General features: G+C 41.7%; 2 protein-coding genes across 2 annotated transcripts; both read left to right on the forward strand.

Moving 5' to 3' along the window:
• The first annotated feature begins 1,221 nt into the window (after positions 1-1,221).
• LOC140935595 (uncharacterized) lies at positions 1,222-7,510 on the forward strand. The gene is made up of 6 exons (XM_073385161.1): positions 1,222-1,803; positions 2,477-2,682; positions 3,327-3,527; positions 4,299-4,543; positions 5,867-6,045; positions 7,108-7,510. The coding sequence occupies exons 1-6, from the start codon at positions 1,224-1,226 to the stop codon at positions 7,443-7,445; spliced, it is 1,749 nt and encodes a 582-aa protein (XP_073241262.1). The 5' UTR covers positions 1,222-1,223; the 3' UTR covers positions 7,446-7,510.
• A 1,875-nt stretch (positions 7,511-9,385) lies between these two features.
• LOC140935596 (uncharacterized) lies at positions 9,386-14,988 on the forward strand. The gene is made up of 6 exons (XM_073385162.1): positions 9,386-9,974; positions 11,144-11,346; positions 11,466-11,663; positions 12,002-12,243; positions 12,690-12,868; positions 14,395-14,988. Exons 1-6 carry the CDS (start codon positions 9,413-9,415, stop codon positions 14,745-14,747), a joined length of 1,737 nt encoding a protein of 578 aa, XP_073241263.1. The 5' UTR covers positions 9,386-9,412; the 3' UTR covers positions 14,748-14,988.

A 14,988-nucleotide genomic window follows, 5' to 3' on the forward strand; every position in this document is an offset into this window, starting at 1 on the left:
CGTGCTGGGCCCAGTCTTTCTGTTTCTAAGCAACATGAAGCCTTGCTTGGTAATTTCGTCGAGTTGTTCGCCCGTACTGCAGGCTTGTGGTCAGCCCAGTTCCAATCTTGTAGAAAGCAGCGGGGAGATTGGGGAGATTGGAAAGGGGTCTGGAGCCACGACTGACGCCTCCGAAAGACAACTCTGTTTTCTTAGTGGCCTTAGCCAAACACACTACAATCAGTTGCAAAAGTACTTGAGACACTGTACCGTATTTTGGCTAAATGGCCTGCCAATTTTCTTCGTATTATATCTCACGGACCTGTGACTAGCAGCGATTTGAAGCAAGAAAGGTCTTTTATTCGTCGGAGTGTCTCAAGATTTTTGCAACTGTTTATAGTTATGGTTTTAGGGCCAGGCAAGGGAGATTGCTTGGTTCGGTCATTCACCTATTGTTTCGTTAGCTTAACAACTTGTTTTGAAAGGGTCGTGACGCTTGCGCCCAACGGGGGTCAGGGCATAAGGCCGCGCGTGTAGACTACTACGTCTGAAAGAACCGGAATGTTGAAAGTCTCCCGCATTACCTGCCTTGACTCGTCGACAACTATAGTTCTTGAGTATTTCATAACTAACCCGAAAAATTCTTGCAGTGCAGGCTATTGTACGGAGCACATAACCCGAAGCAAACAACTCTCATACTACACGGCTTAGAGCACTTTTTCCCGCGAAAATGGAAGCTCTTCTCTGTGTTAGAGCGCATTCGAAGTAAATCCTTTTTGCTGCCGATTCAGCAGTTGTTTATTCTTCGAAGCAGAACGGGCATGAACTTTGGCTAAATTTCAGGATAACTGGCCCCTTCTTTGCATATCATTGAATAAAAAAAAGTGCCTATTGTGTTATACCAGAAACCCATATGAGTTTCTGGTTATACCTCGTTCTTTAAACCGTTCCGACAAATGTAAATGATGTGGCCGGGTATTGTGAAATTGCTTCTGAACTTTCCTTGTTTTATTACTCGAAAACCAAGACACCAAAAAAGTTTTAAGATATTTATTACCAAGTGAACTCGCGCGCCTAGTGACCGGCAATGACTGGATGTTTGGGATGCAGGGCTTCGCCCGCGGGTTAGCCCGATCGCGTGACAACTGTCGTGACCTATCGTCGGAATCGTCGAACACGGGAAAGTCACATGTCTCACATGTCACAAATGTAACCAACGTCACCCTGAGGCAAACAAGGCAAACATGGCGCTGATCGAGCTGGGGAAAGTTGTTTTTTGCCTTCAGTTATTGTGGCTTGCTAGCGTAAACTGCAAACACGATCATCCCATTCCGACGTATTTCGGTCGAGTGCATCCTAACGGAACTATTGTAGACGCTAGAAATCCAGAAAACAGGCTTAAACTAAACTTTCCTCCTAAACCAACGCGTCCGGACCCGGGCGCTGTGTTGAAGGTGTCTCCTTCTTCCAACATAGACAATGGCGCGGAAGTCACAGTTATGTGGTCTGGGGTGTCATCACCAAGTGCCAAGGATGTTGTGATTCTGTATTGCCCTCCAGACGCCGAGCCACATCACTATCTAGATTTTATTTACGTCAGTAGTATCTCCTCTTACACCAAAGGTTATGGCGAATTTGCAGTTCGACTTTGGAATCTAAGAAAGGAATGCCAGTTTGGATATTACAGAAACGACAATTACACTCTCGTTGTGGCTAGAAGTGAAGTTTTGACTTTTAAAGGAGGGGCAGAGATTCCACTACAAGGACATTTGGCGCTGACCGGGAATCCCACGGAAATGAGGGTTATGTGGGTTTCCGGTTCAAGTGAGTTCATACCCCCTGGGATATATTGGAGAGTCCCCTATCCTTATTTCCATGTCAGAAGAATTGGTGGTTATGTACACACCGTAGCCTGCATAACACACACTTTATGAGCCCAGTGAGGCGAATGTGGTATTTTGCGCGAAGTGTGAATTTTTCTCCTCCCCTTGTCTCGCTCTTCACTCTCGTTTCGCGCTTCATGCAAAATGCTGTGTTCGCTTCACGTGGCTCATAAATCACCTGTTATGCAGGCTATACATACCGTAGAAAAACTTGGGAAATGTATTTGTTTATTTTCCATTGAACAACTTGTCACCAAAAATAAGGGTTTTTTTTCTGGAGTAACTACAGAATACAGTAAGATCTAAACAGAAGTTGGCTTGGTGGCTCATTAATCCTAAGCGAGTGTTAAAAAATGAGGAAGATAAGTCTTAGATAGCAAGCATGGCACATATAAGTATAAAAGAACAAGGAAAGGTGTATTTCCCAGTGGCTTGATGGGTTTTCAGTCAAGGTTCGAGGCTTAAAGAAGGAGAAAGGTATATGTTTCATTGGCTCAGGAACTTTTCAGCTGGGACTGCTGAGCTGCCAAATGACCCCACCTAATGTAAGTTTATTTTTCTTACCTAGAAAATTAGCCCTGTATTCTGTACTTTTGCTTTTTTTCTCATTTCAGAGGACACTCCCATTGTTCATTATGGAACAGACCCATCTGTGATGTCCGTCGTCCAAGGAAACATCAGCAAAACATACACTGCAGATGATATGTGTGCAGCGCCAGCTAACAGTGCACAGTTTGTGGATCCTGGTTTCATCCATGATGTTTTGCTAACAAACTTAGAGCCAGGAACACGATATTATTATTCCTATGGGTCAGAAAAGGTATGTGTAGGGTTTGTAGAACTTATATATGGCTATTTCAATTTATCAAAGTAAACCTGTTGGTAACCCGTGGATAATAATATTGTTTAGAAGGTGCTCTTGACCCCTCCCACATCTTTGACCTCAGAACTTTTGCACCACTGTATCTCAACCACAAACCAAAAATACACCAAATAACCAGCCAAGTAACTACCTGCTAGGCAGGCTACTACCAGTCTCGAGGAGCAACTGACTTTTTTGTGCGACATTTTATGATGAAAACTGTTAATAGAAGGTACAGGTTGTACATTTTAATGCCTTGATAAATTTCCAAGCTGAATATGATTATACCAGCTATGAGTGCAAAGTTAGCAATTCACTTTAAGCAAGAAGATTACCAAGAGCTATAATTCATAATAATATTATAATATGGGTATATAATTGCAGGATATAACAGATGGGTGAAGAGGATGCTGTGAGGGGAGGGTTGAGTCCATTATCAGGACTAATTTGTAAAATTGTTAATTCAGTTGGTCAGGGAAATTTTACATTTGTCTTGAAAAAGTCAGGGAATTTCAGAAACCTCTGGCTATGGCAACCATGTTAAAACAAGAGAAAGTCCTTTGTGTTTCTTAAAATCAAGTTCTGAATGTCTCTCATTTCAGTCAGTGAGTCCTGTTCACCATTTCAACACCTCACCACCAGTAGGCTCAGAGGATAAGTTTACAGCCTTAGTATATGGAGATATGGGTGTTTCACCTGTACCACGTGCTTATAAAACAGCTGAATATGCAACAAAGGAAGCATTAAGTGGAAATGCAGCATTTGTCTTTCACAATGGTGACATATCTTATGCTCGAGGATATGTAAGTGAATTTAACTGTGTTTTTTTTATCCCCCAAGGACGTGATTCCTGGAAAATTAATAATGTTTTGTTGTTGTTGTTCTTATTGTTATTATTATCATCATTGTTGTTATTATTATTATTAAAAAGGTTTGAACTCCATGAGTCCTTTTTACTTCCACAGCCAAATTATTATAAGACATGTACCATGTGATGCAAGACGAACTTCGAAACTATGGGTCTTTATTACAGTATTCCCATAGCATAACCTCTCAAATGAGACTTCTTGGGCAGTGCTTTCACATGATACTATTGTTAGTTTTTTTTTACTTGAGGGACTCCTGAGAATGAAGTGATTACAGAGTCACTGCCCTGACTGATTTAACATACTTATGGTCTCATCAAGTAGACAGGAGCTTGCTTTAGGGTTGATTTAATAGCAGGGAAAAATTATTAAACTACCAAGAGTGGTGAGAGAAATTAACACCAGTACAACAAAACTGATTAGAAATGCATCAGAATGGAAAATTTATTTCTAGACAGCTTGTAATTAAAACTGATTTGATGAACTGTAATCCCCTGTGATTCTTGCTTATAATCCTGCACTTGATCACTAAAACACTTGCTATATTTCCTCATCTAGAATCTTTCCATCTAGTCTAATGGTATATATTTAGTAGTAATTGGCAATATACAATGTACATTAGTGGATTAAATATTAATTTTTTCACGCAACACTGTCTCTTTTACCCTTGGAGGTCATTTCCTCCTTATAATTCTGTATGCATTGCAGGCCTACATTTGGGAACAATGGCATGCAGTTATTGAACCATATGCCACCATTTTACCATATATGGTGGGTATAGGGAACCATGAGCAGGATCACATGTCAGGAGGGTCCAAGGACCCCAGTGGGGCCCCAGGAGAAGGCTTCCATCCTTGGTGGGCCCCAGGTTATGGCACAGATTCTGGTGGAGAGTGTGGTGTACCAATGTATTACCGTTTTCATATGCCTGACAATGGAAATGCAGTTTGGTGGTGAGAAGAACATTAAAATTTAATGTAAAACAAGTATGGTGCAGATAAGAAGGAAAGCAAGAGTGGCAAGACCTCACTATTGTCTGTACTATACAGTCTCCTGATTGGTTTAAATAGCATTTTGTTTGAAAACCTCACAAAGCAACATCCAGATTAATCCTTAGTTTTCCAGACAACTTCCTTATCACAAAATCCCGTCTGACTCCAGATAGCAGAGAAATCCTATGGGAATTTCGAAGAACATAAACTTTTGTTGCCTGTTGTTTGCAACTCTTATGATTGGTCAAAATCTTTAAACACAAGGAAATGCCCTTTCAAAGTGGATTTTGATACATTTTATTTCGTAAACTGCCTTTCTGTAGTTTCATATATTCTTTGTGTAAAAATAAAAACATTCCTATTTGAGGAAAGCGTATTGCCTCATAATGAAAGAAATTGCTTCCTGCCTTATCCGGACCATCACTTAAAACACAATGCTCTGTTTGTGGTGAAAGTGCACTTGGCTTCTTTATCAAGTAAAGGGCACTCCATCCAAATATTATTTGAATCAAATTGGTACAAGAAATTACATAACAGTCCATCATGATTGTCCCACACTTGAGTGAGCAAAGAAGGGAGAAGGGATACATTGTAGCTACAGTGTATTCAGGCGGGCGAGTGAATAAAAGCTGGTGTAAAGCATTTTCTTCTCTGCTTGTTCACTACCTGCTGTCTGTTTTCACTGTGACAGCTGCTTGCCTTCTAGCCTGAGCCACCGACAGAACTACAATTCTGGTCTCCAAAACAGCGCCGAAATCCTTGTCCTGGGCCCACACCTGTATACCAGGATTTTCATATGCACTCTGATTGGCCTGTTAAAAAAGATATTATCAATAATATTTGTCAATCAGGTTGAAGGGAAATTTGAAATGCATAAATTTCCAGTAATCTGTTGAATCCATTGGGGCCTAGAACAAGGATATCAGCGCTGCTTCACAGACGTTACTATCCGGGGATATATTATGTTTGCGATGCTGGTAACTTGCCTTCATAACTGACTGAAGGAGGAGCTATAGCAGTCTACAATATGTGAAAACTCGTCAAAAATATTGAAACGCTTATGTGTGTTTCCCCTTCCCCAATGTTGATTGGGGTATTACAGTAGTCTCAGTGCTCCAAAATACGCGTAACCCACTCAACATTGGGGATGGAGAGGGGCACATTTGAGTAGAACAAAGGTGTGAAGAGAGAATGTAAGAAATTTTCAAGAAAATTCAAGAGAAATGGTTACTGTAACGCAGGCTGTATGCGTTATTTACTCTATCGTGTATTTGGTGTCAATAGGTACAGCTTTGATTATGCCAGTGTGCATTTCATCATGATGAGCACAGAACATAACTTTACTCAAGGCTCCCGACAGTATGAGTGGATGGAACAAGACCTGAAGAATGTCAACCGCTCCCTCACCCCCTGGGTGGTAATAGCAGGTCACAGAGCAATGTACACAAGCCAGATGGTCGAAAGTAAGCATTTACTTGAAAAAGCACCAAGCTCTTATTTACTTTCTCATCTTTTGGAGCACTGGGTCGTATTTGGGGTGTGATGCTTAATTAAAACTGCCTATTGACATATGCTTATAATAATCTCTTTTCTGTATTATGATGATGATGATGATGATGATGATGATGATGATGATTATGATGATGATGATGATGATGATTATGATTATGATTATGATTATTATTAAATTCTGAATTCTGTCAGGGTTCAGTTCACTACAAACCTACATTAAAGTGTGTCCCTTGGGGTGTCATACAAGCTTAATACTTCCAGAACTCCCACGAACATTAATCAAAAACACCCTTGTTGGTTAAACAATTTTTTTTTTTTTTCCGGTAGCCAGCTTAGCAGGCTCTTGGAGGTAATGGACGCAAGAAAAATCGGGGCGTGCGAGGAAGACTCGCGTATCTCCGTCGTGCGTCCCGTTTTTCCGCGCATATTACGTCCAAGCACCTGTTCCGCTAGTTATTTTTTCTGCAACAGACTCAGGGTTCTTACAGGTCATAGAAAACCTGGAAAGTCGTGGAATTTAAGAATTTCATTTTCATGGCCTGGGAAGTCCTGGAAAATTAAATTTTTGTTTGGTAGATTAGTTACTGAAGACGACAAAGCAAGGATAACGTAGTCGTAAAATAAAGAGGAGTAATTAAACAGAGCGAACGGCACGCATTTTAGTGGATACCAGAGTTGTTTCTGTTGAACTGTTTAAGGTAAAAAAAATTGCTAAATCAAGTAAAGTTTTGAAAATTTTCGAAAATGACAGCTAAACCTAAGGTCATGGAAAATTAGAAAAAGTCGTGGAAAAAGTCATGGAAAGTCATGGAATTTGAAGAACTCAAAAGAGTACGAACCCTGACTCAGTTAGGGCTTTCGGTACACGTTCTTACTTTTGATTGGCTAACGATGGAACAAAGTCAGCTCCTTTGCTTCAAATGTGTCTTGTATTGGTTGACTGATATTTGTCCGGTGTACCTATACGGTTGTTAGTAACAAGTATGTAACAGGTTCCTCTCCTCCCATTTCAGGCGACTACATCATCTCGCTTGGGATGCAAAAGGCGTTCGAGTCGTTGCTTCTTAAATACCAAGTTGACTTGGCCTTCTGGGCGCATTACCACAGCTACGAGCGTACATGCCCTGTGCGGTTTGGCCAGTGCACCCCTGGTGCTCCTGTGCACATCGTCGTGGGCACAGCTGGCAAGAGTTTGGATCTGGAAGATTATTTTCCTATGAGCTGGTCTTTATATCACGAGAATAATTATGGGTATGGAAGATTAACTCAAGCTAACCGCTCGGCACTTCATTGGGAGTGGGTTGAAAACACAAGTGGTGTCGTCAAAGACCATGTGTGGTTGACTAAATAGACTCCAATAAAAGCCTTCGTGTCAGGATTTTCTTTCTATCACTCTCTCTCCCTTTTTCAGTGCTCATTCTAATCTTTTCTCGATGACTGTTCTTTTGTAAAATAATTTGGTGTGAAGTAAATAAATAATTCACGTGTAAAGAAAGAAAGAAATTATGATTAAGAGTAGACTACATTGTGGTCAATCGCCTACGTCTCCGGATGGAATTGGGATTTGGAAATGTTGGGTTTTGAGGAGAGGGTACGGGAAAACCGGAGCACTCAGGAGGAAATCTCTTTTGACAAGGGTACTGAAGTACCAACAGCAAACTCAACCCATAAATGGCGTGTCGCGCGGTTAAAGGCCGAGAGGAATTTGCAAAAGCTAAGCAAAATACTTCGAAGCTAAGGTTGTTTCTTTCAGTGTGCTGCATGTGCAGAGTTGTTGTTTTGCTTAACAAACCTATTGCTATTTTGACGACCTCGTTGCGGTCGCCGTCGTTGATGCTAAAGCTTCCTTTGGTCTCAGGAGCGCTGCGGAACGCGACGAGACAAAATCGGCTGCAAGGTAGACAACTTAAACTGGGGCAAAAACAGTTCCTTGTTATTTATTTATTTATTTCTCTACTCCTTTCTTTCAGTAGTCTACGATTGCAAAACATATCTAGTAGCTCCGTGTCTTAAAAAATTTCCATTGAGGGTTAAATGGATATACTCCCGCACCAAAAAAGAAAAATATTGGAAATATTAATTACAAAAAGAAGTTGTAGAAATTGAATGTTTGTGTTTATTCATCATACTATCTGAATTGAAGCCTTCTTGGGTACTCACCAAAATACGATGAATATTACACAAGCCACCGCATTTCAAAAGGTTGGGCAGCAAGGTTTCGATACGTGGAGGCACCGCCACGAGGTCCAACTCTTAACTTTTAATACTGACCATTTTTGGCCGAAAAGGTACCCCTTTCGTATACCTTCTAGTTAAACATACCTAGTTGAGAACTTTGCATTCCTTTCAACTGCTGTAAAAGCACTGTCCTTAAAATATGAATAAATCACAAAGCCAGAACGGTTTCTTCGACTTTTTCGCAGCCATAAAATGCATCGTTAACCCTTTTGGGCCTATCCTTGCATATACTTCATCAAGTGAAATCCCTGCTCTTTAACATACCGTAAAATTCCGAAAATAAGCCCTGGGGCTAATATTTTTCAAAGGCCCTTTTTGAGGGGCTTCTTTGTGGATGCGGGAGGGGATTATCTGCGGAGGGAAATTTGCGTTTCAAACTCGATTGGGCTAGCCTTATAGTTGGAAGTAAATTTACCGTTTTTGCTTTGTTTTACTTTGTATTTGAGGGCAATTTTCCAGGTACTAGCCCCCGGGGTCTTATATTTGGAGGGGCGATTTTACGGAGGGTTTTTTGCGATACCGGTTTGAGGGGCTTATATTTGGAGGGGCTTATACATGCAGGGGCTTATTTTCGAAATTTTACAGTACCTGAAGCCTGAAAAAGGTACTCCTTCGGGCGGAGCCTCCCTAGCTGTATAGGCCATTATTGAGAGTATCCTCCCTTGTGTTGGACGCGGTCGCGGTACGGGCGCGGGGCACTATATGAAACTTAACCGAAAAAATCCCTGCTTAAATGGCGAAAACATACCTGCCAAATTTTACTACCAAAAAAATCCTTCGATCATCTCCGTCACTTTGAATCTGGAGTACCCCCACCTTGCTAGGATTCCAAATCCTGCCTCATCGGCACCTGCCTGCCTCAAAATCGCATCCCGCTCAACTTATTATTGACATTGTGTAACAGGTTTTCTTGCGCACCTGCGAGCAAGCTCTCCATTTCCGTGAGAAAACAGCTACCCCGATAGAAGAGCTTGCTGGCAGCCCTCCAACCCCCCCTCCCCTAGGGCTCGCAGGCTTCATCCTCGGGAAAAAAAGAGTCACATTGTGGTCATGTGTCAGGTTACATAATCGTAGGGAAACATGGCATCTTGGTGGGCTGTTGTGGTTTCGTGTTTGCTTCTTGGCTTATTTAGCTCAGAAGCAAAGAAAGGCCATCCAGTTCTTACATATTTCAGACGAAGTAACTCCGAGGGCGTTATTTTGGATGTGCGAGATTTAAGGAATCACATCAATTTTACTCACCCTATCGTCACCAAATTTGCTCCCGCGGCCACTTTGAAAGTCAATCCGGAACTGGTGGAAAACGGGGAGTTAGTGAATGTTTCGTGGAGTGGAATACCTCAGCCAGAAAAAAGCGACTTCATCGCGTTTTACTGCCCAAATGACGCTGAAGCAAGCCAGTATTTGGACTATTTCTATGTCACTGTGTCGGCGAATTATGCCTCTGGGTATGGATGGAATCAGGTCCATGTTTACAACATGAGGACGAGCTGCGAGTTTCGATACTATCAGAAGAACTACATTCATGCTGCAACGAGCAACCTGCTGAAGTTTAAGGGAGGCGTTGACGCTCCTTTACAAGGACACATTGCTCTCACAGGTGATCCAACACAAATGAGAGTTATGTGGGTGTCTGGAACAGGTAGGTTTTCAGGGATACAAAATTGTTTCCGCTTTTATTATATAATCTCTAAAAAAGCCGGTATGCGGTGGGTCAAGTTGTTTAAATATAAGTTCATTTCTATTGTGAAAATTTCCTCTTTTTTTTCATGTGTCGTGACTAGACTATCAGGTCATCGGATGGGGTGATGTTTTTCATTGTCGTTAGCGTGACATTTTATTTCTCTTCATGGCTGCAAGTTGTGACGTGTTACAGTCATTGTTTATCCACCAACGCACACGATCTCCAACAACAAAAAAATAAAATAGTCATCTTGCTGAATCCATGAATTGATATTTGAACCTAATTTTTAAAAACGAAAAGTTGCGCATTAAAGCAAGTCATAAGGCAAATTGCATAGCCTTTGTACAGGCTACAAGTTTGGGATTTATGGAGTCCAGAAGCGGCTTAATTAGTTAAATAAGAATGTTTTTTTTCTGCGAAAGCTTTATTCTTTCTCCTCAAACGAGGCTTTGTGGATCCGGCTTTGCTGTACTTCGTTGGAGGAGAGAAGAGAAAGAAAACCTCTGAAGTATTCACTAAAAAGGCATTGTAAGACGGACGAGTCTTGGCCAATCAGAAGCGCGAACGATGTTTTTTGCGTGGAAAAAAAAATAGTAGTTTTGTCCGATCAGAAGGCACCAACAATGTTTTGTTAATGCACGACTTCCTTGTCCATTTGCCCTCCTTTCGGTATTTTCGGCGCCTTTCCTTATTTTATCAGTCACACATGCTGTGTTTCCTGACCGTGATAAAAGAAAAAAGGTAGGAAAAAAGGATTTTCCTTGCAGATCGGAAAATGGAATGAAATAGACAGTGTCACAGAAGAGAACGTCGTCATGACAAAGCCTATCACGCTCTCTTGGTTGTAAAACAGTACTTTATGGAAAGTGCCTTAAACGGTATTTGTGAGGGCAGATAAAAGTTGGCCTGGTATCCACGTACGCACTCTGATTCTTTCGTTGCGTTACTCGTTTGATTTGTGACATAAGTCGTTGGTAAATACTCCTCTGTATAGTTACTGGGTAACTACTAAACCCCGAATATTTTCCTCGGTTGATGCTCAGCTCTACCGGCTTCCAAATAACGAAACTTATGATAATGCCTTTAGCGGGTTTCTTTCCCTAATTATTTGTTTTCTCTTAATTTAGATGATATTCCGGTTGTGAGCTATGGAAAAGACCCGTCATTGCGTCTCACAGCCAAAGGAACCTCAAAGACGTACACCAAGACAGACATGTGTGGACCGCCTGCATCGCTAAATGGCTTCTCAAATCCTGGCTACATTCACGATGTTCTACTGACAAATCTCACTCCGTCTTCAGATTATTTTTACTCCTACGGATCTTCTAAGGTTCGTGAGTCAAAATTTAATCGACCGAACTAGTAGTTTGACTGTTTGAGGGTAAATCGACAAATTGTTGAGCAGAACGCTCATATGGCCTAATCATTTTGTTCTTATTTGTTCCTCAGATGATGAGTGCTGTGCGCAAGTTTCGAAGCCAGCCAATCACAGGCCCCGATGAATCGTTTAGTTTTGTCGTTTACGGTGATATGGGAGTGACCGCTGACCCCGGTTCGCATGATACTGCAAAGTACATGATTGAAGAAGCCGCGAAAGGCCGCTCATTAGTTTTCCATGTTGGAGATATCTCTTACGCACGAGGATACGTAAGAAAAGGCTTCTAAACACTCTAGATATGCTATTATTTTTGTCTAGCTTCATCCACCTTAAAACAGACAGGACGGCGGATCTATAGTCATTTCAGGGCACATAAACGGAAGAATATATCTTGTTGCTTCCCTTTTATACCAAAAGAAAGTTCGAGATTTCATTAGCAGATTTTATAAGAGTAAAAACAAGCACTAATTTTAGCGTAACAAACATCACCTGCGGAAAATGCTTTTCAACCGCTGTTTTCATATTTCAACGAATTCACCCCTTGAATTAACAAGCAGGTTAACTTCCATTTCTTTCATATTTTAAGTCTCTCCCGTTTTTCATTTAGGCTTACATCTGGGATCAATGGCACGCACTCATCGAGCCTTTCGCAACAATAATGCCATATATGGTGGGCATAGGCAATCATGAGCAAGACCATAATTCAGGAGGCTCCAAGGACCCCAGTGGCGCTCCAGGTGAGGGCTGGCACCCCTGGTGGGGCAACTTTGGTGATGACTCAGGGGGAGAGTGTGGGGTACCCATGTACTATCGATTCCACATGCCTGACAATGGAAATGCTGTGTGGTGGTGAGTTTATGTGTTATATGTCATTTATGAACGATTACCAGGCCCCTGACAGGACGATTTTATGATATATTTTAATTTATAACCATGGCTCCATCAGCAGACACACTTGTTTGAAGCGTGTTTGAAGTCAATGACACATTAAAATGGCGTTGTAAGGCATAGCAAGCTCTCCATTTCTTGTAAGCAAAGCGAGCCGCGAGGGAACGGGCGATCAAGCGCCTCGCACACTCGCGTCTCCTTTCGCGTGCTGCTCTCGCGTGACTTCTCGCGATTCTTCCCAATGGAGAGCTTGCTGGCCGGCTATGTAAGGCAGGAATGGACACCCTGTATTCGGCCAATGAGCATCCAGAATTTCACACAGAACACGAATATTAACTGCCCTTAACCATTATATTCCGTAAAGCAATAACACTATGCGATCTTGCTAACTATCAAGTATTTTTTAGGTACAGTTACGATTATGGCAGCGTACACTTCATTATGATGAGCTCAGAGCATGATTACAGAGACGGTTCGAGGCAGTACAAGTGGCTAGAAAATGACTTGAAAAATGTCGATCGGAAGAAAACGCCTTGGGTTGTGCTCGGCGGACATCGGCCGATGTATACCAGCCAGGAAGTATTAAGTAATAACCATAGTTAAAATTTACAACGAGCTATTAGTTATCACCTACTTTGAAGACAACTTAAATACTTTTAAATGGCGCGCAAGGGTTCTTAATTCAACAATCATTTGGCTTAACCTCTTTTTGGCTATAAAACACCAATAGCTTGTGGACAAATGTCCTTCTGTGGTACGTCGGTCGATATGACGAGGTCAGTCTAGTCATCCTGGTACTGGCGAATCCTGCTTTTACGCTGGCTCGTCCCCAGTCCCTCACGATCGCGTATCTAAAGATATTTCATTTACTAAACCACTTAAGCTACGGTAAAACAGGCCACAAACATACAATATGTTTTTCAGCATTTCTGCAAAACGAGTTTAAAAGCTATGTTGCGTGCCTTTTACCATCTCTGTCTTCAACAAAGCAGGTTATAGCCGGCGTCGCAGACATTCTTAACCTTCTGTTTATAGACTATACCAATGGTTTACGCGATACGTGGGCTGGCTACAACGCAGGCTAAACAGGTTGTTGCAAGTTGCGTGAATACCGACTCCTGACTGGATAAATTTACTCGGGCGTCACACCATAAATGGGATTTACGTCACTTGCTGCAAAACAAGTTTGCCACATGGGCCAGTAAACGTTCGTGCAGCACATGTACAGATTTTGCTGCAACAAGTAGAACTACTCTCTACTTTCTGCAACAATTTTTCGCAACCTGCAACGACCTGATTTGTTCCAAGGCAGGTTTGAACCTGGGTGGTAAAACGCGCAATATCGCTATTCAAATTGTTTTCCAACAATGTCGCTCTGAAACAAGTTGCACGTTTTTGTTATCCTTTTTTCCGTACCCTTAAACTTATGTTTTGTTTTTCCAAGGTAGGTCTCGTGATGATATTCTAGAGAACTGTTGTTTCTTTTATTTTTTTTTCGTATTGACGTGCGTGTACACGTATAATTTATTAAGAGCCGAAAGGCGCAAATTGTCTTAAGACTTTCACTGGCAAAGCAAAACATATCAAGATAAAAAGGTCTATTATCATTATAGACGAGATCGAGTGGGCGAGAAGGTAGATACAGGGAAGGGAGATTAGACGAAATGACTTTCCCTTTCTTTATTTCTCCTCGCCATCTCTCCTCGCTTCTGCTCTGTGGTTCGCTCCAATGATCCCCCACTCGAGCTTCGCGCTCGTTCCCAGCTCGTCTCTCTGCTGAGCCTAAGAAAAGCCCGCGGAGGAGGCAGATGGCTACGTAGCTGGTATATCAAGCCAATCTGGTGCCGAAAGATTCTTTACCAGTGTGTGTGGACAAAGTTCAACCCTTTCCCCTCGTTTTCGAATGCAACCCGTTGCACTGATGGGCTCCTGCTGTTAATGAGTGCTGTGTTTCTAAGTTACGCAAACTACAGTACTGTTCTGTGGTGCCGTTTATTGAGCTGTACTTGGTGGCCCTTGCTTACATTGGAAACGATATGTATGCTTTTTTAATTCTGGACACTTTAGGGAGCGAAAAGATTAACTTGTAAACTTATTTTACTCCCTGTTTAGGTGATTACATCGTGTCCATAGGCATGCAGTACTATTTGGAGGAGCTTTTCCACAAGTACAAAGTGGATTTAGCCTTTTGGGGACACTACCACAGCTACGAAAGGACATGCGCAGTTTATAAGCAGACATGCCAAAGTGAAGGAATGGGCACCACACATATCGTAGTCGGATCGGCAGGATTTGCATTAGACCAAGAGGGCTATTACAAAGTGGAGTGGTCTCGCTTTCACGAGAACGATTATGGATATGGCAGAGTACTGGTGGCAAATAGATCAGCGCTTTATTACGAGTGGGTTCGAAATAAGGATAAGGTCGTTAGAGATAAAGTTTGGTTGATAAAATCAGATTCGTAGAAAGAAGTAGAAGAAGGGAAACGATAATCTCAAACGATGAAAGTGTTAATATACACAGAGAATTTTTCCAAGATTTTGGATAGCTATTATGGTAACGGCTTTACTGAAATATCAGTCACTGATTAAAGATGAGCGACATTTATACATGGTAAAATGCATTCTAGACTTATTTGGTTAGAGTTGTAAGTTGCTTCTCCAGATGGCGCCCATGTGAATAAAAAGACAATTTTCAATCTTGATA

The sequence above is a fragment of the Porites lutea genome, chromosome 4, assembly GCF_958299795.1.
Source record: "Porites lutea chromosome 4, jaPorLute2.1, whole genome shotgun sequence".
Classification (NCBI taxonomy): domain Eukaryota; kingdom Metazoa; phylum Cnidaria; class Anthozoa; order Scleractinia; family Poritidae; genus Porites; species Porites lutea.

Excerpts from the sequence above, each read along its gene's own strand:
- LOC140935596 (XM_073385162.1), top strand. The coding sequence starts at position 9,413 with ATGGCATCTTGGTGGGCTGTTGTGGTTTCGTGTTTGCTTCTTGGCTTA. Across the intron at positions 9,975-11,143 it reads TATGTGGGTGTCTGGAACAG|ATGATATTCCGGTTGTGAGC; the intron begins GTAGGTTTTCAG and ends CTCTTAATTTAG. Across the intron at positions 11,664-12,001 it reads TCTCTTACGCACGAGGATAC|GCTTACATCTGGGATCAATG; the intron begins GTAAGAAAAGGC and ends TTTTTCATTTAG.
- LOC140935595 (XM_073385161.1), top strand. The coding sequence starts at position 1,224 with ATGGCGCTGATCGAGCTGGGGAAAGTTGTTTTTTGCCTTCAGTTATTG. Across the intron at positions 3,528-4,298 it reads TATCTTATGCTCGAGGATAT|GCCTACATTTGGGAACAATG; the intron begins GTAAGTGAATTT and ends TATGCATTGCAG. Across the intron at positions 6,046-7,107 it reads CACAAGCCAGATGGTCGAAA|GCGACTACATCATCTCGCTT; the intron begins GTAAGCATTTAC and ends CTCCCATTTCAG.